This window comes from Leptodactylus fuscus, chromosome 11 (assembly GCF_031893055.1).
Source record: "Leptodactylus fuscus isolate aLepFus1 chromosome 11, aLepFus1.hap2, whole genome shotgun sequence".
In the NCBI taxonomy this organism is placed as follows: domain Eukaryota; kingdom Metazoa; phylum Chordata; class Amphibia; order Anura; family Leptodactylidae; genus Leptodactylus; species Leptodactylus fuscus.
The window spans coordinates 46,425,842-46,453,755 of record NC_134275.1 but is presented as its reverse complement, the minus strand read 5'-3'; the positions used below and the strand labels follow the sequence as shown (position 1 = coordinate 46,453,755).

At 42.0% G+C, this 27,914-nt stretch overlaps 2 protein-coding genes across 7 annotated transcripts in view; one reads left to right on the top strand and one right to left on the bottom strand.

The window, feature by feature from the left end:
- Positions 1-14,326: 14,326 nt before the first annotated feature.
- LRRC26 (leucine rich repeat containing 26) lies at positions 14,327-16,454 on the top strand. The gene is made up of 2 exons (XM_075258891.1): positions 14,327-15,028; positions 16,143-16,454. The coding sequence occupies exons 1-2, from the start codon at positions 14,416-14,418 to the stop codon at positions 16,448-16,450; spliced, it is 921 nt and encodes a 306-aa protein (XP_075114992.1). The 5' UTR covers positions 14,327-14,415; the 3' UTR covers positions 16,451-16,454.
- A 6,623-nt stretch (positions 16,455-23,077) lies between these two features.
- Positions 23,078-27,914, bottom strand: part of GRIN1 (glutamate ionotropic receptor NMDA type subunit 1) — a 52,618-nt gene continuing 47,781 nt past the window's right edge. For 3 of the 6 annotated variants that reach the window (XM_075259567.1, XM_075259568.1, XM_075259566.1), the window contains one exon: positions 23,438-23,883. In XM_075259567.1, coding sequence (XP_075115668.1) covers positions 23,815-23,883 — 69 coding nt within the window. In that variant the 3' untranslated portion in view covers positions 23,438-23,814. The other 3 variants (XM_075259563.1, XM_075259565.1, XR_012711842.1) reach the window with 2 other exon arrangements.

Sequence of the window (27,914 nt, the reverse complement as noted above, 5' to 3'; positions counted from 1 at the left end):
TGTGTCCCTCTATCGAACACCCCTGAATCATTGCATGTACTTACTCAGATTCTACTCAGTCCTTAGTGTCCAAAACAAGGACTTTTCAATCACTCAGTACTTCCACTCTCGCAACTCTAGGGATTAAGGATGAAGAATAACTCTCTTCTGCACCGCTTTTTAAACTCTATAACAGATGTAACAACCAAATGACAGCATGGACAGTAGACAAAGAATGAGGTATAACATTTCCCACCCCACTACAGACAACATACTATTCAGGTTCTTGCACACTATATAATATGGCATCGATTGTTATAACATATGCAGCACTAATCTTCACTCACCGACACACAGGATCCGGGACATGTAGGAACTCAGATTAGTTATTTGGCAAGAAAAGGACTTACCGTTACAGCGCCGTTTTATTCATCTGAGGTCCTTCGGGCCCGTCTCCAAATCGGTTGGTGAGTGGATCAGTACACTATCGGCTGCACATTAAACGATTATCGATTCCCCACGATGGGCGTCAGGTTCTGTTAGGGACATTAAGGGGTCCCCATGATAGAGTATGTTGCTGAGTTCCAAATTAAATATCAGGCCTGAAGTAATTACGCCCATTATCAGGTCTGGAGAAGCCACACACACATACAACTGATGGTGTATCAAGTGAGTTCTAATTTAATGGTGCACAAAGGTGGTTTAAATACAATACAGACAAGAGCAGGTTGGACTATTCTAACATAGTTGGCATAAAATAATTGGTTATAAGATAAACCTGGCACATGACTATTGGCTGAGGCCTTATGTATTTTGCATATCATTACAGCTTAATGGACTTTGTACTTTGTCCTTAAACAAAGAAAGTTTCAAAAACACTTATGTGTGAACTAGCAGCTTACACTATGTCTATATGCATATATCATGGAAACAGAGATAAGATGTCATGTTGGTGCTAAATGAGTCTCAGTGACCTCCATATACCATGAAGATAAGAGATATACAAATAGCCAGCTGCGACTTACTTATACAGTTTATGTGTGAAAGGTTACAAGATGACTGACAAAATACAAAGATGGAGGATTTTACTCTAACACAGGGGTTAATATGAGGGATATGATGGGGTTTATTCCTATTAATGTGAGGCACACAGGGGTTAATATGAGGGACATGATTGGGTTTATTCCTATTAATGTGAGGCACACAGGGGTTAATATGAGGGACATGATGGGTTTTATTGCTATTAATGTGAGGCACATGGAGTTACTAACACTAAACTAATAACCCCAAATGCCTGACATTAATGAGAATAGGAAGTAAAGGAAGGGAGCTGTGTGTTTCTTACTTTCAGTTTGCTAGCAGCTTCCTCTCCTCCTCGTCCTCGGGGAATGTTTGCAGGGTGCAGACGGCAGGAGCTATCACTATAGCAGGCACAGACCTGAGCGATTAAGCTCCACCCCCTGGGTTTCCTGTACCCCTCTCAAAGGGGAGTGTCCTTATGCCTCAGCTCTAGCAGAGCACTGAAGAGACTCGGACTTCATTTAACTCTTGCAGGGTTGTGCTGCTGGCGTGCCAGTGAAATATGGCAGGAGTGCCACTCTTGGCACGTGTGCCAGGGTTTGCTGACCTCTGCTGTAGGGGGTAATATGAATTTTGGGGCTTGCTATGGTCCAAAGTGTGTGAGATTGCAGAGATAGTGATGTGAGTTTGGGTTTTGGGGGGGTCCTGGGAAAAACGTATGTGCGCTATTGTGACGAAAAGTAGCCTATTGCGCAATTGAGTATAGTGACTATGTTTGTGGAAAATTTCAGCCAAATCGGTGGAGCGGTTTTTGCGTGATTGACCGCCAAACATCCGAACATCCAAAGTCACAAACCCACAAACTCACAAACATTTCACATTTATAATATTAATAGGATGTTCTGTAGATGTTGTCAGCATGTCTGTGACCTTCAACTGTTTGCATAGTGAATATTGTCTGTGTAAACTTGGTCTAACTCCAACTGTGCTGGTATGTGCTCAGCCCCACATGGATGCCTATATGTATAACCAGCTCCAATGTAAATCTGTCACCAAGCACATGTGCCATTTATAATATTGGTGCCTTATTATGTTGTAGAGAGGCCTTAAGGCCACCATAAGTACCAGGTCATGGGTGCAACGGGTGCACCATATTGTTTGCATGAAGACTTTTAGAACCCTCCAGCTTCTTGTTTTTCAATATTCTTAACAGTCAAGTTTCAAATAGATCCACTAGGGGGCAATATAGGCCTGATAATAGTTTATGTTGTGGCCTGCTCCACTTTCATGTCAGTATTAGAGATGAGCGAACAGTGTTCTATCGAACACATGTTCGATCGGATATCAGGGTGTTCGCCATGTTCGAATCGAATCGAACACCACGTGGTAAAGTGCGCCAAAATTCGATTCCCCTCCCACCTTCCCTGGCGCCTTTTTTGCACCAATAACAGCGCAGGGGAGGTGGGACAGGAACTACGACACCGGGGGCATTGAAAAAAATTGGAAAAAGTCATTGGCTGCCGAAATCAGGTGACCTCCATTTTAGACGAATAGTGGATTTCAAATCCGGGTCATATGAGAATGTGAACTTTGTGACTATGAGACAGGGATAGCTGTACAGGCAGGGATAGCTAGGGATAACCTTTATTTAGGGGGGAATGTTATTAAAAATAACTTTTTGGGGCTCTATCGGGTGTGTAATTGTGATTTTTGTGAGATAAACTTTTTCCCATAGGGATGCATTGGCCAGCGCTGATTGGCCGAATTCCGTACTCTGGCCAATCAGTGCTGGCCAATGCATTCTATTAGCTTGATGAAGCAGAGTGTGCACAAGGGTTCAAGCGCACCCTCGGCTCTGATGTAGCAGAGCCGAGGCTGCACAAGGGTTCAAGCGCACCCTCGGCTCTGATGTAGGAGAGCCGAGGGTGCACTTGAACCCTTGTGCACCCTCAGCTCTGCTACATCAGAGCCGAGGGTGCGCTTGAACCCTTGTGCACACTCTGCTTCATCAAGCTAATAGAATGCATTGGCCAGCGCTGATTGGCCAATGTATTCTATTAGCCTGATGAAGTAGAGCTAAATGTGTGTGCTAAGCACACACATTCAGCTCTACTTCATCGGGCTAATAGAATGCATTGGCCAGCGCTGATTGGCCAGAGTACGGAACTCGACCAATCAGCGCTGGCTCTGCTGGAGGAGGCGGAGTCTAAGATCGCTCCACACCAGTCTCCATTCAGGTCCGACCTTAGACTCCGCCTCCTCCGGCAGAGCCAGCGCTGATTGGCCGAAGGCTGGCCAATGCATTCCTATGCGAATGCAGACTTAGCAGTGCTGAGTCAGTTTTGCTCAACTACACATCTGATGCACACTCGGCACTGCTACATCAGATGTAGCAATCTGATGTAGCAGAGCCGAGGGTGCACTAGAACCCCTGTGCAAACTCAGTTCACGCTAATAGAATGCATTGGCCAGCGCTGATTGGCCAATGCATTCTATTAGCCCGATGAAGTAGAGCTGAATGTGTGTGCTAAGCACACACATTCAGCACTGCTTCATCACGCCAATACAATGCATTAGCCAGTGCTGATTGGCCAGAGTACGGAATTCGGCCAATCAGCGCTGGCTCTGCTGGAGGAGGCGGAGTCTAAGGTCGGACCTGAATGGAGACTGGTGTGGAGCGATCTTAGACTCCGCCTCCTCCAGCAGAGCCAGCGCTGATTGGCCGAATTCCGTACTCTGGCCAATCAGCGCTGGCCAATGCATTCTATTAGCTTGATGAAGCAGAGTGTGCACAAGGGTTCAAGCGCACCCTCGGCTCTGATGTAGCAGAGCTGAGGCTGCACAAGGGTTCAAGCGCACCCTCGGCTCTGATGTAGGAGAGCCGAGGGTGCACTTGAACCCTTGTGCACCCTCAGCTCTGCTACATCAGAGCCGAGGGTGCGCTTGAACCCTTGTGCACACTCTGCTTCATCAAGCTAATAGAATGCATTGGCCAGCGCTGATTGGCCAATGTATTCTATTAGCCTGATGAAGTAGAGCTGAATGTGTGTGCTAAGCACACACATTCAGCTCTACTTCATCGGGCTAATAGAATGCATTGGCCAGCGCTGATTGGCCAGAGTACGGAACTCGACCAATCAGCGCTGGCTCTGCTGGAGGAGGCGGAGTCTAAGATCGCTCCACACCAGTCTCCATTCAGGTCCGACATTAGACTCCGCCTCCTCCAGCAGAGCCAGCGCTGATTGGCCGAATTCCGTACTCTGGCCAATCAGCACTGGCTAATGCATTGTATTGGCGTGATGAAGCAGTGCTGAATGTGTGTGCTTAGCACACACATTCAGCTCTACTTCATCGGGCTAATAGAATGCATTGGCCAATCAGCGCTGGCCAATGCATTCTATTAGCGTGAACTGAGTTTGCACAGGGGTTCTAGTGCACCCTCGGCTCTGCTACATCAGATTGCTACATCTGATGTAGCAGTGCCGAGTGTGCATCAGATGTGTAGTTGAGCAAAACTGACTCAGCACTGCTAAGTCTGCATTCGCATAGGAATGCATTGGCCAGCCTTCGGCCAATCAGCGCTGGCTCTGCCGGAGGAGGCGGAGTCTAAGGTCGGACCTGAATGGAGACTGGTGTGGAGCGATCTTAGACTCCGCCTCCTCCAGCAGAGCCAGCGCTGATTGGCCGAATTCCGTACTCTGGCCAATCAGCGCTGGCCAATGCATTCTATTAGCTTGATGAAGCAGAGTGTGCACAAGGGTTCAAGCGCACCCTCGGCTCTGATGTAGCAGAGCTGAGGCTGCACAAGGGTTCAAGCGCACCCTCGGCTCTGATGTAGGAGAGCCGAGGGTGCACTTGAACCCTTGTGCACCCTCAGCTCTGCTACATCAGAGCCGAGGGTGCGCTTGAACCCTTGTGCACACTCTGCTTCATCAAGCTAATAGAATGCATTGGCCAGCGCTGATTGGCCAATGTATTCTATTAGCCTGATGAAGTAGAGCTGAATGTGTGTGCTAAGCACACACATTCAGCTCTACTTCATCGGGCTAATAGAATGCATTGGCCAATCAGCGCTGGCCAATGCATTCTATTAGCGTGAACTGAGTTTGCACAGGGGTTCTAGTGCACCCTCGGCTCTGCTACATCAGATTGCTACATCTGATGTAGCAGTGCCGAGTGTGCATCAGATGTGTAGTTGAGCAAAACTGACTCAGCACTGCTAAGTCTGCATTCGCATAGGAATGCATTGGCCAGCCTTCGGCCAATCAGCGCTGGCTCTGCCGGAGGAGGCGGAGTCTAAGGTCGGACCTGAATGGAGACTGGTGTGGAGCGATCTTAGACTCCGCCTCCTCCAGCAGAGCCAGCGCTGATTGGCCGAATTCCGTACTCTGGCCAATCAGCACTGGCTAATGCATTGTATTGGCGTGATGAAGCAGTGCTGAATGTGTGTGCTTAGCACACACATTCAGCTCTACTTCATCGGGCTAATAGAATGCATTGGCCAATCAGCGCTGGCCAATGCATTCTATTAGCGTGAACTGAGTTTGCACAGGGGTTCTAGTGCACCCTCGGCTCTGCTACATCAGATTGCTACATCTGATGTAGCAGTGCCGAGTGTGCATCAGATGTGTAGTTGAGCAAAACTGACTCAGCACTGCTAAGTCTGCATTCGCATAGGAATGCATTGGCCAGCCTTCGGCCAATCAGCGCTGGCTCTGCCGGAGGAGGCGGAGTCTAAGGTCGGACCTGAATGGAGACTGGTGTGGAGCTATCTTAGACTCCGCCTCCTCCAGCAGAGCCAGCGCTGATTGGTCGAGTTCCGTACTCTGGCCAATCAGCACTGGCCAATGCATTTCTATGGGGAAAAGTTAGCTTGCGAAAATCGCAAACTGACAGGGATTTCCATGAAATAAAGTGACTTTTATGCCCCCAGACATGCTTCCCCTGCTGTCCCAGTGTCATTCCAGGGTGTTGGTATCATTTCCTGGGGTGTCATAGTGGACTTGGTGACCCTCCAGACACGAATTTGGGTTTCCCCCTTAACGAGTTTATGTTCCCCATAGACTGTAATGGGGTTCGAAACCCATTCGAACACTCGAACAGTGAGCGGCTGTTCGAATCGAATTTCGAACCTCGAACATTTTAGTGTTCGCTCATCTCTAGTCAGTATCTATCACTTAGCCCTGGAAAATATTTTTTCTCTATAGGACTTGAACAGTTTTGGCCACTTGTATTTCTATCTGGTGACACATAACCCCGATAATTATCACTGATAGTCACCGAATAATCTCATTAATCCACCCAGAATATTACTGTCATAGAGCAAACAATATATTCAATCCCCAACAAATTTGGGTGTAGATTGAGTTGCCAGCGCAACTCCCCCTCCCCCGAAAATTCAAGAATGTAAATGCGTGTATAGAAATTACCTCCTGATTCAATGTCAAATATCCCAATTGACACAAAAATACCGCACCCAGATGTTGGATTGCTGTAGAAAGATTTCTACATTTATGTCACAGGCAGATGTGTAAATCTTTACAGGCATGGTCTGATTAAACTCTGGGAATCACCGAAAGTTGAATAAAAGTGCTTCCGCTATAAAAAGGCTCTCAGAGGCTACCTTTGGATAATGTACCTCTTGATAAGAGATCGGTGACTGCTAGACATGTCTTAAATACATGTTGCCCAGTTGACAGATTTTGAGAGCTGTGTATCATTGAACTGAGAGAAGCAGGATGATCATTTTGATGAATTGCTGCCATCTTGGCTGTTCTGACCTCACTGTTGGGAGGGTGTTGGGGCAGTGGTTACGTGAGGGCACACTCACATAGTGAACAGGACGGCTCAGACAGAGACAGATCACAAGTAGAGAGGATCATTTGATCTACTGACATGCACAAACATCTCCTACAGTTTCTTTGACCACCATCCAGATACGGAGGACGCCTTTAATACACCCCCCTTTTACTGTACAGATCATTTTAAAGCACTCATCAGAAAGAAGTTTGGCATCATGGTGCCCATTACATGACCTGCCAATGACAGCCAGCTACCATGCCCTATGTTTGCGGTGATGTCACGAACATCCTGGATTGCACGGACTGGACACATATCATCTATAGTGATGGATCCAGGATCTGTTTGTGATCTGATGATTGTCAGGATGGAGTCAGGAGGCCTAATGTTGAACGCCTCAATCCTGCCTTTGCTGTGCAGCGATACACTGCCATACCTCCCTATTTTAAAAAGACAGAAAGAGGGACAAAATGTTTGGCACACCTAGCACGCTATGACAAATTTAGGGGACATTAATGTTCCCCTCCAGCTATCCCCAGTTTAATGTCCTTCTCTAGTTGCCCCCAGTTTAATGCCCCCTCATCTGCCTCCAGTTTAATGTCCTTCTTCATCTGCCTCCACAGTTTAATGTCCGCCTCATACAGGTCAGCACTGCCAGCCAGTCTAGGGCATAGACTGTTATCAGTTCTTGTGTCTGCAGGTTCTAAAACTAGGCCCAGAAACGGATCTCCCTGTAACGGCATGGACCCTGTGACTGTAGTATATTATACTTCCTATAAGTATCCACTGGATGCTGCAATAAACTGAAACATTTGCTTGAGATACACTGGTGTCTGAGTCTGTTTCCCGAGCGCTCGAACTTATTGATTATTGATTTGGCCTACAGCAACATATCCAGGGGTGATTGCCCCCTAACAGGAGGTATGTATTCCAAACATATCCATAGGACCTGATGGGAGTGTCCGTTTTGTCTCTGTTGGGTTAGTGTATATATATTTTTTTCTTTTTCTGTATAGAAAAGTATATGAGATTAGTCATGATATGAACAGAGTCTTAGCCTTGATTTCCTTTGCCTCCTGTTCTCTCACCTTGGTAGCTTACCTCAAGAACCCAGCTGACAGATAAGAAGAGAGTTCTTGTACCCAACCACCTCTAGGTATAGAATTTACTATGCAAATATTACCCAGGAGGACGTGCAGCTCTTGCCATGAGGTAGGGTATCTGCTCTCGTTTTTTAAGCAAAATCATTTTGTTTATGCTTTACAAAGTTGTTAATGACCTGCCCCGATTAATAGTAGTGGGACTGCCATCTTCTGTCTCATCTCCCCAGGACATGTATGCCCACTGTCACGCCATACAATTCTATCTGAGATACAGACACAGCTCACCTACATCTTCCATAGAGTTGAATGGAGCAATAGAGAACATGCTCAGCTACAGGCAATAGAATTTCTTACAGACTATCTATGGATTGCCTAAATGTAAGTTTCCTCCAATCTATGGGGTTCTTTTTCTCTTTTCTTGCTTGCTGCCCTGGATAGTATTATATGACCCAGTGATCTGAAGAGAGTCTGGAAAAGACCCTATAATAAAGTTCAAAAGGACCCCCATTAGTAAGAACAGGAGGGCCTGGTGTTTGTTGTGCTATGCTGCTCCATATTGTCATACTTATGTTCCAGATCTGCGGTCCCAGATTATCATGCTTCTTCTTTACCTCTGCTGCCTGGGGTTGGCACATCTCTGCTACAGCTTTTCTGCCCCATATTGGTCATCCTCCTTCCCAATCTCTGCAGTCCTGGAATATCATGCTTCTGCTGCAGCTTTGTTGCTCCATAATGTCATGCTTCTTTACCAGCTCTGGTGAATGACATCCTTCCACGTAAGCTCTACTTTCCCATTTTATCATGGTTATGCTCCTGCTATATTGTCCCAGATTGTCGTCCTCCTCTAATTATATTGTCTTCGATTGTCGTCCTGCATCTCCAGCTATGTTGTCCCGATTGTCGTCCTCTTTTCCAGCTATTTTGTCCAGGATCATCTTCATCTTTCTGCAGCTATGTTGTCCCAGATCGTCATTCTCCTTTTCCAGTTATGTTCTTCGGGTTCATCGTTCTTCTTCTCCCGCCATCCTCCTTCTCCAACTATGTTTTCCCCATGGTATGTTAGGTGGGCTCTAAAGATCAAAAAGAAATAAAATAAAGCCCCCCCATCTATTTCTTGTGGAATATTCACAAATTAACAATAAGATTTTATTGAAGACCCTGTGTCCGGAGTAGACAATGGTAACATATGATTACATGTAAGTGTATATAGGGAGGGTGGACCTCAGAATCATGTCCGCCTGACACTGATATAAGTTCTGTCTGTGACTGGTACTGCAATACAAAAAAGACAGACCAATGGGATCCCCTTTTGTGACAAAGGAGGACCCAAAAAACTGCGCTTGACCTTCTATATTAAAAAAGCTTTATTGAGAACAGATATTGAAACACACAATGCTTATTCAAGCGTTTCGGGGTTGTCACCCCTTTTTCAAGTGATACACAATATGGAACACGACTGGACCTGTCACCCCAACAGGGAGTTGATCTGCAGTGCTCCGGTGAACCTGCGAGTCAATAGTGGCGTCCACGCGGTATGCGGAAGTTTATTTATCGTTACGGCAACCGCAATGCAAATTTGTGCGCCGGAACTATTTCAAATGCTAACCGCAACTGTAAAACGCATATATACAACCTCCATATTAGATTTATTCATTGGGGTTCATTTGGCTGGATCGTATTGAAGTGTATATCATGTTAAAAAGCAGCTTGTTAATCGCTCCGTAGTTGTCGTCCAGACTCATACCACGCGCATGCGCAGTAGATCAGCCTCAATGCGAGGCTTGGAATACAGCTGTATTGTAGTTTTCAACTGCACCGTGTGTACTTGTGTTTCACCTGACATAGTAATAGAAGCAGCTTCAAGTGGTCCAGGCTGCTGTCAATGGTCAAAGCTATGGAGGGTCTTTTTTTTTTTTTTTAGAAATTTGGGCAAGTTCAGGTTCCCCTTAAAAGTTGTACTGAAATACTGCAAGTTGGTCCTTCCTTGGAGGGGGTTCGGAAAAATAGCAACGCTCCTTGTAAAGGAAATGACTCTCTTAATACCATATTATTACAGAGTAGTTTAAAATGCAGCAAATTAATCTGGTATATGATGCGTCTCCGGGATAGCATATAAAGCGCCCCCTACAGGTCACACTGCCTCGCACTATAATGAGCTGTCAATATTCCCACCACAAATCCTTTCAAGTTGTTAATCCTTTCACCCACATGTGTTTAGAAATGAAATCCCGTGTCAGGCCTGAAAACCGCAACCTGTATTTACTTGTTATTAAATCCTATATTCCCCAGGGAAGCCATACACGGGATGATGCCAGGGGCCGTGTTTACCCATTACTCAGCTGTTAGAGTCCGGGCACCGTTCCAGGAGGTTCATTTCACATCCATCGAATTGCTGATTGTTTCTGAGATGATTAAAAGTCATTTTATTTTCTGTTTCCTAATATTTCCCTTAAAGAGGACCTTTCACCATATCTGGGCACAGGCAGTGTTATATACTGCCAGAAAGCTGACAGTGCGCTGAATTCAGCGCACTGTCGGCTTTCCCGATCCGTGCCCGGTGTAAAGCGCTATCGGTCCCGGTACCGTAACGCTTTACAGTTAGAAGGGCGTTTCTGACCATTAGCCAGAGACGTCCTTCTGCCTCACGGCGCCAATCGCGCTGTGCTGTGGAGCGGGGAGGAACGCCCCCTCCCGCTCCTGATAATGCTAGTCTACGGACAAGCTGTGTGAGCAGAGGGAGGGGGGCGTTCCTCCCGGCTCCACAGCACAGCGCGATTGGCGCCGCGAGGCAGAAGGACGTCTCTGGCTAATGGTCAGAAACGCCCTTCTGACCATAGAAGAGCTACGGTACCGGGCCGTAAGCTCTTCACACCGGGCACAGATCGGGAAAGCCGACAGTGCGCTGAATTCAGCGCACTGTCAGCTTTCTGGCAGTATATAGAACTGCCTGTGCCCGGATATGGTGAAAGGTCCTCTTTAATTTAAAGAGGAATTCTTATCTGATAAAGTGATGGCTGATGGTAAGCATATGCTATCAGTTTTAACTGTCGGGTCCACACTCTGGGACACTCATCGATACTGAGAATGAAGGCCAGAGTTTATCATAGAATTGGCTAAAAAGTTGCATTTGCCCAGGAGATGACAAGTCCATTCTACTAAAAACATTTGTAAGCCTAAAGAGATCTATACTTTTATTGTTGGCTTTTCTTTAGGATAGGTTATCAATATGAGATTGGTAGGGATCTGATTCCCAGCACCCTCTCCGATCAGCTGATTGAATGAGGCTTGGATGACCACTTTAGCCTCTTAATAGTATACCGGGTACAGTGCCATACATAGCATAGTGCGTTTGGCTGGTATTGCAGGCCATACTGTGTAAAACTTTGTATGCAGCACTCTACAAGGTAAATGTGGCAGTGTCCCCTGCTCTAAGGGCTGGCATGGAGTGGGGGACACTGCTACATTTACCTGGAGATATAGGAGTGGCGGACACCACTCTTTTCATCGGTCCACAAGTACTGCAATTGGACTTTACTTGAGGAGACTATTTGCACACAGAGGACTACTTGGAACAGGATCAAAAATGGTCTACAACTGACTGACCTTCTGTCCTGTGTGATTTTTCATGTTTATACCAGAGTCTGATGAAGGCATTATTGCCGAAAACGTTTACTACTCTGTAACATAACACTATAAGGCTAAGGCCCCACGGGCTCGAACCGCCGGGCTAAAGTGCTGCAGGAACATCTGCGGTTTGAACGCATCACGGTTCTTCCCACAGCGCTTTGAACAGAAGGTTACAACTATATCCATGGGAAAGCCGCCGGCATTTCCGTAGATATAATTGACATGCTGCGATTTAATAAAAACTGCAACAGTTTTCTAAATCAAAGCATGTCTGCACTACAATTTTTTTCCGCAAAGTGGGCATGGGATTCACAATCCCATCCACTTTGCAAGTACTGTAAAACACTGCGATTTTTACTGTGGCGTTTCCACTGCAGCCACTTCGTGGCATTTCCGGCCCGTGGGGCCCCGGCCTAAAAGAAATATTAAATCAAGTTTTCAACACAACTAAAGGAGTTCTTTAACTTTCTACTCCCCCTAGCCAGTAACATTCATCATGTGCCCACTGGACGTATGACGGACAGGCTAATAATACTCCACGTAGAGATCCACAGCTGAAAAGACTGCAGCAGAAACACATTGCATTTTTTCTGTGGTGTTTTTCACAGAAAGGAAAAATCTGCAGATATTTTGCTTACATTATGCCTATCCGGAAAACACCAGTGTTTCTGTAGATATAATTGACAAGCTGCGATTTGCAAAAATGCTTGTGTTTTTGAAATCGCAGCATTTCCGCTGTAGATTTTTTTTTCTGCAATGTGTGAATAAGGTTAACCACAATCCCATCCACTTTGCAGGTACTGTAAAACATCGCAATTTGGCCGCGGTGGAAACACTGCAGCAAAAACTACAGCATTTTCACAACATGGGGCCCGGCCTGAAGGGGTTTTCATGGACTTGCATATTGATGGCAATAATTCACTGATTTCAAACAAATGTGTGTATATTAGAAAGTTCACAGAGGGACAAATGACACTATCTGCCCAAAAAAAATAAACACATAAAATTTCACTTTTATTGATATCCTTTAAAACCAATCCAAAAAGTAAAACAAAATGATTGTGTTCCACCTGTTCAGTCCATACAAAATTGAATAAATAACTAGGGAGGGGCAATTGTATATACACCTATATATGCCCTATAGGATATTGAAACCCTCACTCCCTAATAAACCACAGTGGCTTTTTTCCAAACAGCAACTTGTGAACAGGACCCAAAGCGTGAACTGCCAGCAAATCACTCCCCCCCTCTGAGGTTACTGGCCTATTGCCACGCCAACAGAGAGGAGAGAGGCACTGACAGTCAGGTCACCGTACAACTGCTGAACTGGATGATAAGTCCACTGACTAACTGGGAATTTATGACCCTACGCAGCGTTTCTTCTATTAAAAAGAGTCATCAGGGGTCTTTTTCTCACTTCACAAAATAAACAGCTTAACACTGTAACACATGATAGCGGTGTGGTGTGCTGACCGCTGGCAGGACCGCCGCTCAAGGATTCAGCGGTCATATTGATGGCCTATCCTCCATTACAGGTGATCAATATGTAATCAGTGGGGGTCTGACACCTGGGAAGTTTGAAGAGACAGCAGCATTCAGGTGAGTGTTGCAGTCTCTTCCCTAAATACCAAGCACAGCATCATAAATTGTATAGTAGCTGTGCTTGGTATTGCAGCTCAGTCCCATTCACATGAATGGGACTGAGTTATTGCTGTACCAGGTGACTGATGAGGTGGCATGCAGGGAAGAAGTTGAAGCACTCACAAGCAGCATGGCCTCTTCAGACATCTCATCTGTTATCAGACCCCCATTGATGACCTATCCTGACAGTGGGCCAACAGTAGTTCAGGACCAGAAAACCCCTTTAAATTGGCTGATCGGCACTGATCTCAGGAGTTGGATCCTCTACTGATATATTGATAACCTATCCTATGCAATGTAAAACCCTCAGAAAGCCCTTTAATTTGCAGCTGTGATGCTCTATAGAGTATTGTCTAGGGGTAGTATACACTGCCATATCTGATAGGGTTAAGCTTAGTGAGTCCTTTTAGGTCAGTCTCTGTCCATAAGCATCGTTAGACTTTGAGTGTCTTTGAGGGGTTCTTATTATTGGGATCCCTTAAAGAAGTACTACTGAGAGCCACTTGCTCTGACAGGATCATTGTGACCTTTAGAGTACACAGATATGAAGACCCCATAACAAAGATCAAAATTATGGTGTTTGTTTTGCAATCCAAGTTAGAAGAGTCGTCTTTTTCCATGACCAATGGCTCGATCTAACCACCTGCACAGGTCCTTGTCACCAAGAACCATTGAGGATGACTTCAACCAGAACTAGGCACCATACTAGCCTCATGGTGTACCCTATGTAATACTATGTACTGTAAATACTGTATATTCCTTGCCACTTTCCCCTCTTATCAGCAAAGTACATGGAAGATTATTATTAGTATGTATTGTTAATAATGAGGAAAACATTTTATCTTATGTGTAAACAAGGAAATGTTTGCGGTTTTGCTTGTCAGTGTAAATACCGTCCTGTCCACTTCTCTAATCTCCTACACTGTGCCCTTTCTGGGTGAAAAGTATTTATTTTCTCCTCTATCCTGTTGGGTGGAGTTAATTCGCCTATCCCTGTCAATAGGAGAACAATGAAAGAAAACACAGCAGCCAAATAACCTTACATTAATCTCAGTTAATATTTGCACAGCTCACGTGACCCGCCGTTTACTTAAGACATTAGCACAAGTTTGGAAGAAGTTTCTTTTTCGGTATTGTACTTAAGAAGATTGCGAAGAACAAGATGCAGCCATGAGATTGTAGGTCGATAATTCACGGATATATTCAGGATCTCAAAAGTTTGAAAGTGTTTTTGTTGATCCTCAACATGAAGGGTTTTCTGGAGGTCATCATCTGCATGACCCTTATGGGTTTGGGCCGTCTACAGGACTCCAGATGTCCGGATATTTGCAGTTGTTCCTCAGGAGTTGTAGACTGCTACGGACGAGGTCTGTACTTCATCCCAGAAGATGTGGATGAAGACATCCACACCATGCTCCTCGCCTACAATAAAATCTCTGCTTTGAAGATGCTATCATTTCATAAGAGCCAGTACCTTCATCGTCTGGAGATACAGAACAACTTGATATCCACCATTGACCCTCAAGCCTTCAAGAACCTTCAGAACCTTAGCTACTTGGATCTTAGTAGCAACCAGTTGACAACTCTAAAACCAGAGGTTTTCATGCCTTTGACTAATCTAAAAACATTAAATTTGGGGAACAACCGGATGGCCAGGCTGCCCCGGAACGTCCTAGAGCCTCTAGGAAATCTTACCACACTTTATCTACACAACAACGCCCTGATCGGCCTAAGGGTAGACATTTTATATAATCTACCAGTCCTAACACAGCTGAGATTGGATGGAAACCCCTGGGCTTGCACTTGTCAAATTCAGTATCTGTTGTCTTGGATGATAGATAATGCTGACAAAATTCATGGTAAGCGTCTACTGGTTACTTTTTGACACGTTAGATGGCACCCCTTAATTTTTGGTTGGCTCTTCTTCGCTCTCTGTTTTAGAACCTGGGTCCCACCCGTTAAAACTTCTGACATGATGTCACTATTTCAGAAGTTTTGTAAAATAATAGGTACCTTTTAAGGAGGAGTTGGGGTATGGGATCTGGGTATAAACGGACACATTTATTGAGACTAGTTTTAATGGATACCTATACAAAAATTTCATGGAAGTTGTTAGATTCTTTTTGGAAGCTCCGTTGAGCCCCATCGGCAGGCAAGAGGGTTAATGTTATATGTCACACATTTTTTAAAAAAAACCTTTTTATCCCTTTCATGGATCCCAGGGTCATTGTTACAACATTGGGGTATATAGAAATATTTTTGTGTGCCCTGTTGTAAGCTTGAGTGACCTCGACAGCAAGGTCCTCTTTACGCTCCACCTTCTGTGAGTGATGCATCCGGATCTACAGACTTTTAGGAGTCTTTTTTTTATCTTTTATAAAATATTTTAGATGGTCTATGACTTTGTCTTCTAATTATTAGGGTTCCCTAAAAAAAATAATCCAGATCTGTCAGTGCCTGACTGACCTCATTGACTTAAAATGTCATCTGTCATGATTCTCTGCTGTGTCTGGTTTGACGGCAAGAATAACGCTGCATGCCATGCCATGCTCTTCTTCTTACCATATACCCTTTGATGGAGCATCCAACAACTGCTCCTAATGGCAGTATGAACACAGCCTTACCTATATGTATGACCTTTTTGTCACCTTCACAACACTTTCTTTGGCTAGTTCACCTGAGAGGAACTCCCAAAGTATATTCCCCATCACATCCTATCCTTAAAGGATTTGTGGATCCTGCAAAAAGTTTTGATACAATGTTCTTACAATGTTCTTACAGATATTATCTTCTTTCCCCATTACAAGGATAGGATGTGCTCCACCATTATCCACTTCCATGCAGTACATTTTTTTCAAAATGCATTCTGCACTGAGCCACTGTGGGGCGCTCTTTCCCTATTGTATACCTTTACCAATCCGCTTCTTCAAAATGGAAATTATTGTAATTTATTTATTTTTTAATGTCTTTCAGAGAAAGAGAGAACTTTGTGTGGGGTGCCAAAATATTTGAACCAATATCCGATCATAGAAATTGAGAGGGATTCTTTTGACCACTGCCAAGACTTTTTCACTCTGTATGAATACCTGTACTTTCTGCTAATCGGTATGGCGCTGTTCCTGGGCAGCATCATCCTCTGCTTGGCGATGGGGTCTCTTGTTGTATTCTACGAGCGGTTGTTACAAAAAGGCCAACGAAAACCACACGTGTATAAGAAAAGGACAGTTAGGAAACGGGAGAGCATAACAAATGGCCAACACATACCAGAATGCCGTATATAAGGAACATGCTTATGTCTTAGATTGCTCAAAAATTTAAAGGGACACTTAAGTTACAAAAAATAAAAAATAAAAACATTTACATGACTCCTGTTTGTTAAATAACATAATTCATAGATATTAAAAAAAATGAGAAAATATATTCTATATGCTGCAGGATGTATACATTTTGTTTCATCTCCCTTGTCCTCCTCTACAGTGCTACTAAATATGGAAAAGTGTAGAGAAGGGCTGAGACTGCTTCATGAAGAGTTGGAAAGGCCCATCAGACTGTAGACTCTGACACAAAAATGGGCCCCAATGGTCCAAGGGGGTATTCTGAGTTGTAGGTGACTTTCGAGAATACTTGACAACTCTTCCCTGGCTCCAGGAAGTGTCCACTTTTTTGAGGAGCCTCACAGACATTTTGGAAAAATTGGCACGTTTCCTGGGCACAGCTGAAATCTCGCCTGATGTCGGATGCTGCATCGTCATTCTAGCCCTGGCACACACACTGTTTACAGAACTACATTAGGAAATATATTGTCGCCATGATTCAGGGATGTTGTCTGGAGCTGTGATGGGTTTGTTGTACTCAAGTGGTCTGATCAGAATTCCAATGCTCGTACCTTCCAACCATCCCTTACTCAGCAGGACAGTTCCAGATTTCAGGTGCTGCACCAGGCGACAGGCCGGAGATATGTCTCAGCTTCAACTCATATACGTCCTTCAGATGCAGTGGTGTTGAGTACAAAGAAGCAGGAAGCCATTATACTGTGGGGGGTCTTATTAAGGTTGAGGATGCTATAGTATGCTATGAGGACTATATTTAGGGTGACATTATATTGTGGGGATCATATTAACTGGCCATTATACTGTGGGGACCACAGTGAGCAGGGCATTATACTGTATGGGGACCACAAGGAGCATGATAGGATGTTGGGGCCACTAAAGGACATGGTTGCACGTGGGCGTAGCCAAGTGGGCATGGGTGTGGCTGAAGGCATTGATTACGATACATTAATTCACTGTGGTGCAAATAGCTGAATTATTGGGTGAGGTCTGGAAAAAAACACTGGGGTGTTCAAACAGGGTTTGTAAAGATTTACTTAGGAGTTAACAGGACTTTTTGGCAGTCTGTCTATATAGAGGATTTATTCTGGGGGTCTGGTCTGTGTTCTCTATTGACAGGGGTCTATTTATTTGGGTGAACATACTGTAGATATGTCCTGCATAGATGGAGGGTGAACAGAATCTTTCCCCTTGGTGGGTCTACGGGACCCAAACCCCACACTGGCTCATAAGTCTGCAGTAGAGACCAAGCAAGCTTCGCCCCATTCCTTTAGCCTAAACCGATTCCATCTGCTTCAACCACAGACAGAGCAGGTTGGCAAGAGGAAGATGTAGATGAAAGAGAAATCTGTATCTCATACGGAACCAAAGATTTTACTCTCTCTCTTCCCTGGACCCCAAAATTAGGAAAATCACTAAACATACTTTTATATTTTCTGGGGGAAACTTACCTGGGTCTTTGGACTAGTTCTTTGTTGTAAATTGATTGACAGCATTTTTATGCAGACAATTGCCACCCTTTGCCTTTTCGCCCCTTTTAAAGTGACATGGAAGTGGGCAGATTTAATGTAAGGGGCATCCCAACAAATTTACTATCATTTATGTCACATAATGGCAGAAATTATAGCACAAATCTCTACTAGAAATATATTTGTTTTCAGAGTATTCTTTTTTTTCTCTCAATATTCTAGGATGCAAAAATGTGAACATAAAATTGTAAGAAATAAATCCATGAAAAGGAATATTTTACAAGAGCTTTATTTATAAATATCCTTTATATCATTTGACATTGAGTGGCATATACAGAAAATCTAATGACCGAGCACTCGAGAATATAGTCGTAAATACAAATCTGTAAAAACAAATTATAGCAATATATATTTATATATATGAAATATATAAACGTATATCTGACCCCTCGTACTAGAGACACAAGCCTGGAATGATGGCCTAGGACCCTCGGATTGCCAATAGTGATGGAACTACAAGCTCCATCATGTCCTGAGATGCTAGGACAGGCAGGGACTTGTAGTTCTCTCACAATTGACAAGCCAAAGGTGGATTAAGCCTGATTCAGTGTAAATCTTTTCACCTCGGGGTATATTACCCGTCATTTACAGATTTACATGCCCTAAGTTTTCATAGTGTGTATCTGTAATGTCGTATTGTAATACTGTGCATGCACAAATGTATATTGTATGTCATCCATTGCCTCATTATAGGTCATTATCTAGTGAATTTGTATATTTTTGGAATAGTTTTTTATTATTTATATTATTATATAGTACACAGACTACCGTAATCTAGACTACAGTCAATTTTATAGAGGAAATGAGGTATATGATGATAATACATACAATATAGTATAGATAAATAATGCAATAAATGATCAAATCTGAAGGAACACGTCAGCAACTATCACAAAATATCAAGCCATAAAGGAAGAAACACAACAGAAAAGAATAATAGTAAGCAAAGTAATATCAGTAAAGTAATCGGTATTATATTGTTACAACTGATGACATCACTACGCTTTAGAAGTTAAAGGGGTGTCAGATTTAGAAAACCCATTTTCAAAGGCCATATTTGTAGCAGAAAGTGGCTACAAAGAGTGTCCCTTGCTCTGGAGGACCCAGCACGTCCCTGAATGACATGGACAGCCTATTGATTTTATTAATAACTATGCAATACTTCATTCCACCAGTGGTGGCGCTGCAGGGAAACTGTACACTTGTCAGTTCCTGATGATCACAGCTGATCGATAAAGATCACAGCATACCTTATGATCAACTAACAAAAATGGAGTGTCTAAAGCTGAAAAACCCCTTTAACGGAACCAGTTTGGGTTACAGGCCCGTCCCGCCGGCCTACAGGAATTATAAGCAAATGACTGATATGTTATTTTATTTACTGCACCTCCAGACAGAAGTATGTGAAACTGAACTGGGTTTTGGACTAGTCAAAAGAGTCCACTGTTTTTCCAGAAACATTGCCAACTTATGTCTGCAGGTTGTGTGTGGTATTGCAGTTCAGCTCCATTCACTGGAATGTGGATGAGCTCCAATACCAGACACAATCAATGCACAGACATGAGGCTGTTTCCGGAAAAAAAGAAAACAAGAAAACAGAAAATCTTTTAATTTAGTCCTGGACAATCCCTTTAAATACATAATGCAAGAGACCAGCTATGTGTATTGTAGCCCAAGTTCAAAGATCTGAATCTCTGGCACAAAGAAACAACCAATTTATGTTGGTATTTGATTGTTTTTGTCGCAACTGAATCCCCTGCCTTAGGTCTTTTTAACATCTGCATTCAATATTCCGTTTGGGGAGTCCGCTTGGGGACCCCCCAAACGGAATACCGAACGCATCAAAAAGCAGTGAGCAATGAAAGCACACAGACCCCATAGACTATAATGGGGTCCATGTATTTTCCAGGTGGTGTCTGCGTGAGTCAGGTGGAGAGGAAAGTAGTTCTTGAAGTAATTTTCTCTCCACATGACTTCTGCGGACACCACATGGAAAACACATAGACCCCATTATAGCCTATGGGGTCCGTGTGCTTTCATTGTTCACTGCCTTTTAATGCGTTTGGTATTCCGTACGGGGGGTCCCCATGTGGACTCCCTGAATGGAATACCAAATGCAGATGTGAACCAGGCCTTAAAGGGATTGTCCAAAAATGGAAACAAAAGCATCTGCACTTAAATAAGGACAAGCTGCAATACCAAAAACAGTCAAAGGTGGCAATGTTTTGGCCATCCCTTTAAAAGAAAACTTAAATTAAAGAATCTATATTGAGAAGTCAATCTTTTTCATCCATGTCTACCATAAATTACCTAAGAATGTTTGGAAATGAAGGGATAGTCTTGTGATCTATAGATATATATTTTTAAGGTGGTGGTTTTTTTATGTGGACTTTTCCAGATTGCACATAAAAAGTGACAAAAATAAAAATCAATTGGATTATTACATTGTATTTTTTTTTTATGTACAGTCCAGAAGAGGAAGAATTTAGTGAATAAATGAATAAAATAAGTGAAGGCGCCAATCGGGAGATGAAATGGACTGCTATAGAAGGGTTGCCGGCAATTTTGCAGAAAGTTTCACTGAAACAGGATTTTTTCCCCTGCAACTAATAATAAATCCCTTATCACCATGTAAAGCCATCACATGGGTAAGTACATGATCACAAGTCATAAAAAAAATCTACATAATAACAATAATATTAATATTGTCATATATTTATAGATCATATTCACATCAAATATTCAGAATGTTACAGAAAAAAACAGGTTTTTATGGAAAAGATTCTGGAAATAACAATATTAAACAATTTATAGGTATTGGACTATGGGAATGAATAGTTTGTATATTTTGTCTAGCCCTGCACGGTTAAAGGGGTTTTCAGAAGGTTAAATACTGCTGAGCTATCCTCAGGATAGGTCATAGATTTGTGGTCGGTGGGGGTTGGCCACCTGGGTCCCCACAGATCAATTGCTTGAAGCAGCAATGGTACTTGAGTGACCGCTGCTTCACAGGCCAATGACGTCACAATTATTCGTCATGTGATCTGTTTGCTTGTCAGTCTCAATCAAGTGAACGAGACTGAACTGCAATACCAAGCCCAGCCACTATACAATGTACGGCGCTGTGCTTGGTACACCTGAATGGTCTGGTCTAATCAAACAGCTGATCAGTGGGAGTTCCATATTTTAGACCCCACTGGTCAGCTATTGTTGGCCTATACATACGTGTAGGCTATCAATAATTTAATCCTGGAAAACCCCTTTAAATTACACCTCAATGCAGATGAATCCTGAGTATTTACAGCTCAATAGCTACACTGCCGATCGGTACAGCTTTCCATACATATTGTATATATGTCATTTTAAATTTGGATTGGTACCCATGCACATTAGAGAAAATCACCGATTTATCACGTTATGGTCAGCTCTCCCTAGGAAGATGATGTTAGGGGAAGGATGGGGCATATTGTTTTTCAACATCCTTAGCTTCCTGGGAGTTATGCTTCCGCCAGAGGTGTCTGGTAGCTGCTTACTGCGCTCTTTCCATAAAAAAACAGTTACCCAGGCTGAGCATTCATGTGTATGGGTAGGAATAGCTGTCAGCCAAATGAGTGCTCTGCCAATGGTTATTGAAGGTGGCCCAAAATAAAAGTAATGGACCACAAGTATGAAACTGCCAACCAATTTAATTTTCAATATAATAAAAAAAAATATAAATTCTGAATGATTCTTTTGATACATGATGCCCATTGACAGACGAGCAAGTTGCGTATGGGTGGAGGAGGGTCATTAGAACCACATCCTCTGGTGGGGACCATGGAGCCACAGCCTGACACAATCTAATTCATCCCAACAGTCACAAGACCCTTAGGGTATATTCACATGCAACAGATACGTTGCAGAAATTAAATCTCCCTTCCATCTGAATAGCATGTAGGTATGGACGAAAACCAGGGATTGTCCAAACAATCCAATATCATCAAGAATACTTTGCCCAGTGTACAAAAATCTATAAACATGCTTCAGAAAAAAACCCATTTACATGAACAGAACCAATCTTCTAAAGTGGAAATTTCTACAAGAAATCTGCCACATGTAGACAAGCCTTTAGCATTTGTAACATATCTGGGACATGTAAATTTATATAGTATTATCCTAACATTAAATTTCTATATCATAGTCCTAACCTGCAAATATATATATATATATATATATATATATATATATATATATATATATATATATATGGATATGGGGAAAAATAAATATAAAATGCAAATAAAATAAATATTCTAAATAGCCTACTTATCTCCTATATCTTCAGGTTGGATAATAATAATAAATAATAACATAAAAAATCTAAAATATTAATGAAAAAAGTAGGATAAATATTAACTTAAAATTGTCAACATAATCCTATCCACTATAGTCCCATTATTCCAGGTTACATTTACAGGTAGTCAATGGAGGTTTCATAGTCTGGACTACTATTGAATGGAGACAAAAATAACTCAATTGGTTCTATACCTAATTTATGCAAAATGGCCAGCTCCAGTAACAGCATATGGTACGCCCAAATACTGGAGTACTATGGTTTGTCTTGGTCGAAAAAGATGGGGTTTCTGTACACCCCGCACAAAAGCAGGTTGGGATTTTCCATGGGTGGAATTAAAAAAACATAAATTTTACCAACAAAGTGCTGGTGAGCATGTTATTATGGGTGCCAGAAGCTAGAATTTACTTTGACTTAAAAAATAAAAATAATTGTAAGATTTAAAGGGAACCACTAAACCGCCATCATAGTGTTAAACAGCTGAGTTTTAGGGTCCTAAACTTCTGAACCATAGCGCCATTCACCACTGGTCTCCTTAGGAATCCAAACTTAAAGATCCCTGGTGTCTGCTCAGATGAATCCATTGAGGGACTACGGCACTTGCACATTGCATTCAATGAAGCCAAGGTCAGTATACTTCACCTTACCTTCAGAGTAAGCCCAAGCAAGATGTACTGACCTCAGCCTCAGTGCGTGCTATGTGCATGCGCCATAGATCTAAGGATCTTCAAGTGAATGTCAAGATTCAACTAAAAAGGGTCTGTTTTTCCAAAAACACCGCCAACATGTCCACAGGCAGTGTCTGGTATAGCAGCTCAGCCCCAGTCAATGGCACAGAATTGCAATACCAACCACAGCATATCAACAAGAGGTGTGCTGCTTCTGGAAAATCAAAAAGACCCTCAATAAGAAAAAAAAACCTAAAAGAAAAAGCAAAGTGAAAGATTTGACATTGCGAGTAATAATAATACATGTGCAGAAATATACATCCCATGCATACTGGAGACAACTGTTGCTGATGGAAAAAAAGGAGGCAGATGATGATCAGCAGTACGAGAATAACACAGACCTAGCAGCAAAAAAGAAATAAAATAAAAAAGTAAAAAAAATAAATAAAAATAAAATGCAAAGTGTTCATAGCGTTCAATATCGTCTGTATGTCCAATGATGTACAGAGAAATCAATAGGAAAAAGGGCGGAGAGAGGGGCAAAATTTATTAGAAGCAAAAAAAAATTTCAGTTCATTTTTCTCCAGTAAATTTTTGAAGTGTAAAATCCAACCATCGAGGCAGGTGTAGTGAGCAGAGGGGGGAAAGGGGTATGTGGAAAACATGCAGTCCCAGAGTCCTGGTGTGACCTCGTTCTTACCAGTTATGCAATTGTGAATTGCGTTGCTCTTAGGTCCATTATATACCATCCACAAGCCAGAACAGTCACTGTCTCTCTTCTTTGTACTACACCACAGTGCTAACAGAGGGATCGGACAGATTTAGCTGACCCGTGATGTCAGTTGGATGGTATTGCTGTAAAATACAAATATACAGAGAGGAAAGGTGAGGATCAACTGGGGCCAAGCCTGGACACTGCCGACGCAGCTTCTGTTTCATTCTGCAGAGTTTTATGTCTGTAAAAATGACAATACGTTGGGCCAGTTATATATTCAGGTGGGTTACTGGCTGCTGAGAACACTTGTTACACTGAGAACAATATACAGGACACACACTGGAGATCACTGTCATCTATCTGATCTGTATTACCATGGAAGATGTAAGTGTAGTAATGTATGGAGAGTGCAGGATGTACTACTAGAAACAAGAGTGTATCCAACCTCCACAGCTGTCTAATATGTCTACTGTCCCCCCACACATCTGAATAATGAGAGATGGTAGTGTTTTCTTAACTGTCCTAGAACACTGGGGCTGGCCCTTTCAAATCACGAGGTGATATATTACTCAGTATTGACCAATAATAATGTAAAGAATTTATGCTTTTCATATGAAAAATAAATTAAAATGATGTTCTTAGTGGGCAAAAAATTCTATAATACTACACCCAAGAACACAAATAAAACTACTATAATACTGCTCCTATGTCCAAGAACATGACTACTATAATACTGCTCCTATGTCCAAGAATATAACTACTATAATGCAGCTCCTATGTACAAGAATATCACTACTACTATAATAATGCTCCTATGTCCAAGAATATAAATACTATAGTACTGCTCTTATGTCCAAGAATATAACTACTATAATATTGCTCCTATCTACAAGAATATAACTACTATAATACTGCTCCTATGTACAAGACTATAGCTAGTATAATACTGCTCCTATGTACAAAACTATAGCTAGTATAAAACTATGTACAAGAATATAACTACTATAATACTGCTATGTACAAGAATATAACTACTATAATACTGCTATGTACAAGAATGTAACTACTATAATACTGCTTCTGTGTACAAGAATATAATTACTATAATACTGCTCCTATGTACAAGAATATAACTACTATAATATTGCTCCTATCTACAAGAATATAACTACTATAATACTGCTCCTATGTACAAAACTATAGCTAGTATAAAACTATGTACAAGAATATAACTACTATAATACTGCTATGTACAAGAATGTAACTACTATAATACTGCTTCTGTGTACAAGAATATAATTACTATAATACTGCTCCTATGTACAAGAATATAACTACTATAATACTGCTCCTATGTACAAGAATATAACTACTATAATATTGCTCCTATGTACAAGAATATAACTACTATAATACTGCTCCTATGTACAAGACTATAGCTAGTATAAAACTATGTACAAGAATATAACTACTATAATACTGCCTCCTATGTACAAGAATATAACTACTATAATACTGCTCCTATGTACAAGAATATAACTACTATAATACTGCTCCTATGTACAAGAATATAACTACTATAATACTGCTCCTATGTACAAGAATATAACTACTATAATATTGCTCCTATGTACAAGAATATAACTACTATAATACTATTGTAAATCTTGAAATAAACACGCCTAAGGCCATCCACACATTGCAAAAACCTTTCCGCAGCCACAGGCTATTTGTGAAAAGCGCTGCAGAAAAAATCGCGATGTGTTTCCACCATGATTTTTTCCACAGCGCTTTTTTGCTGCGGCACGCTACACGGGGCCTTAGTCTTAAGCTTTTTACACATGGGCTCATATTCAACTGGTGACAAACCGGTTATTTGTGGTTTTCAGCCACATTTTCCTAATTATGGGATTTTTCCTGTAGGAATATGGACACAGCATTGTAAAGGGGCTACATATGTAAATAGTAGTAGTACAGAATTTTAGTTATCTATCTCTATAACTTACAGTAGTTATCTTTAGTTATATCTTAGTTATCTTAGTTAACTTTAGTTATCTATCTCTATAACTATTAAGTTATAGATAACTATAGATTAAGGGGTCTGGTCTATGGTAATAAAATTAAGGGCTCTTGGGTCTAATATTTTAGGGGTCTGGTCTTGGATCTGATAGTTTAGGTGGTCCGAGATTTGACCTAACAAATCTATGATATTTTAGACCTATTGGAGCCATAAGAGCATGCCCATAATTTGTTAATATTAGGTTACATCCCTCACTCCAGTGTAGACGCAGGAGATTGCTGACTGCAGCTTTGGATGTGATTGGGTACGGAGCCTGGGATATTCAGTATCTGCCGTCAATGTTCTTCCCTTATTTCTGTCTACAGTAGAAGGTTAGAAATACCACTGTCGTCTATTGTGCCGTCCAGGCAGGGGAGACTTTGTCCGGCAATCTCAGCAAAAGGCAAAGAAAAGCCACAATGTGTTAGAAGATAAAGTGCCATTGTGTGCCGGTCTGATCTGTGCACAGTAGGTGCTGTGTATGCCCTGCTGCCCTCAAAGCTCAAACTCCATATGTGGTTGTGTCGCTGCCGCCTCTGACTGCCTGTATATGGCAACTGTTTGTTGACACTGACCTGACGGTAATAGTTGTCTTATTACAGCAGCTATAAATAATATCTTATATGGGTTTTTTGGACCTAGGCCTGTTATTCAGGATAATGGGAGATATGTGGAAACTATAGTAGTGGGAATATAACTACATTTCAATTTGTAGACCATTAAAAGTTTAAATATTTTAATTTTGCAAATTGAAATAATTTGAAATGTAAAGATTTCCTCAAACCATCTTAGTGAGGATATTTTTTGTCTTGATTTTTTGCCAGTGGATACGACCATAACTGCAGGAACTTTCTATGGTCTGGGATTTGTCAGAAGCTCAGCCATGATTTCCTTACTGTGGTCAGGTTTTTGGTTGTGGAACATAGAGAGGTGTCCTGATCGGAGTACCCTCCTCTATGGTGTCCATAAGAGTATGGTCAGAGGTTGTGTTGTTCTGAAACCTTTAAGAGAGTAACATTCAATATATCGCTACTTGGATAGAAGAAAATGGTCTCTGAAGCACTACCTTATAGGCAGTAAGTCAAAGATCAACCCAAAAAAGTGTCAAGTAATGCAACTTGTGTTCTAATAAGTCAGGCCACATACTGAGGAGACCCTTTAGATACCTTGGCCATTTGTTTATGGTGGGTATGTGGAGAAGGGAGCGGTAAGCAGCTGCAAAATGTCTCCACAGATAAAAAAAACATAAAAAGAGATATTTCTGCTTAACCCATCCTCTCTTGCCCCTAAATAGGACAATCACCAGAAATAGAAAACACTTGTACCCATTAAAGTTAATTGATGGGATCTTCCACCATGAACTTCCCATACACACAGCTGAACTTTACTATATTGTTGGAACTGGCCAACCATCCCTCCCGACTCTCCACCGACAGCAGATGTTGGTGGAAAGAAAAATCGCTCAAGTTGAACTTCCTTTTATTTTCATGGAAGATAACCTACTACCAGAGGTGTTTGGCTGCAACCTCATTTCTCCAGATTGTATATCTATGGGTAGAGGAAAGGAATAGCGATCAGTCAACCAAGTGTTTGGCCAACAGTTGTATGGTGGTCACCTTTACCGGATGTGACTACCAATCTGTGATCTAAGGAAATAGCCTCCTATCTTTGAAGGTCTAGTTTTAGATCACCTCAGGTTGGACACCACTGATATAACAGAAGGATCATAATCATTGCACAAAATTTTTCCAAAAAATGTGGGAGATCTCAATGTTGAACATAGGATTATTGTCTCTTCTATAGATGTCCTGGAATATTGTTTTTGAGTCTGGTTGTTTAACCTTGACACTGAAAAAGTCAAGATTATCTTATTTTGCTTTTGCTACTTATCTATATCTTTGGATAATAAACCTTTATTTCCCATATAAAAAGTAGACTATTATCCTTTCCTGAATTCCTTGGCAGGAGTATTAACATCGTGAATACTTTGAAGGAACCATATCTCTTCCAAGATCAAGTCAGGGATTGCTGGTTATCTTGAATACATGAACTTTCCCTGGATATCACAATGATGTGAGAATTAGGTGATATTCCTCTTAAAGTGGCATTGAA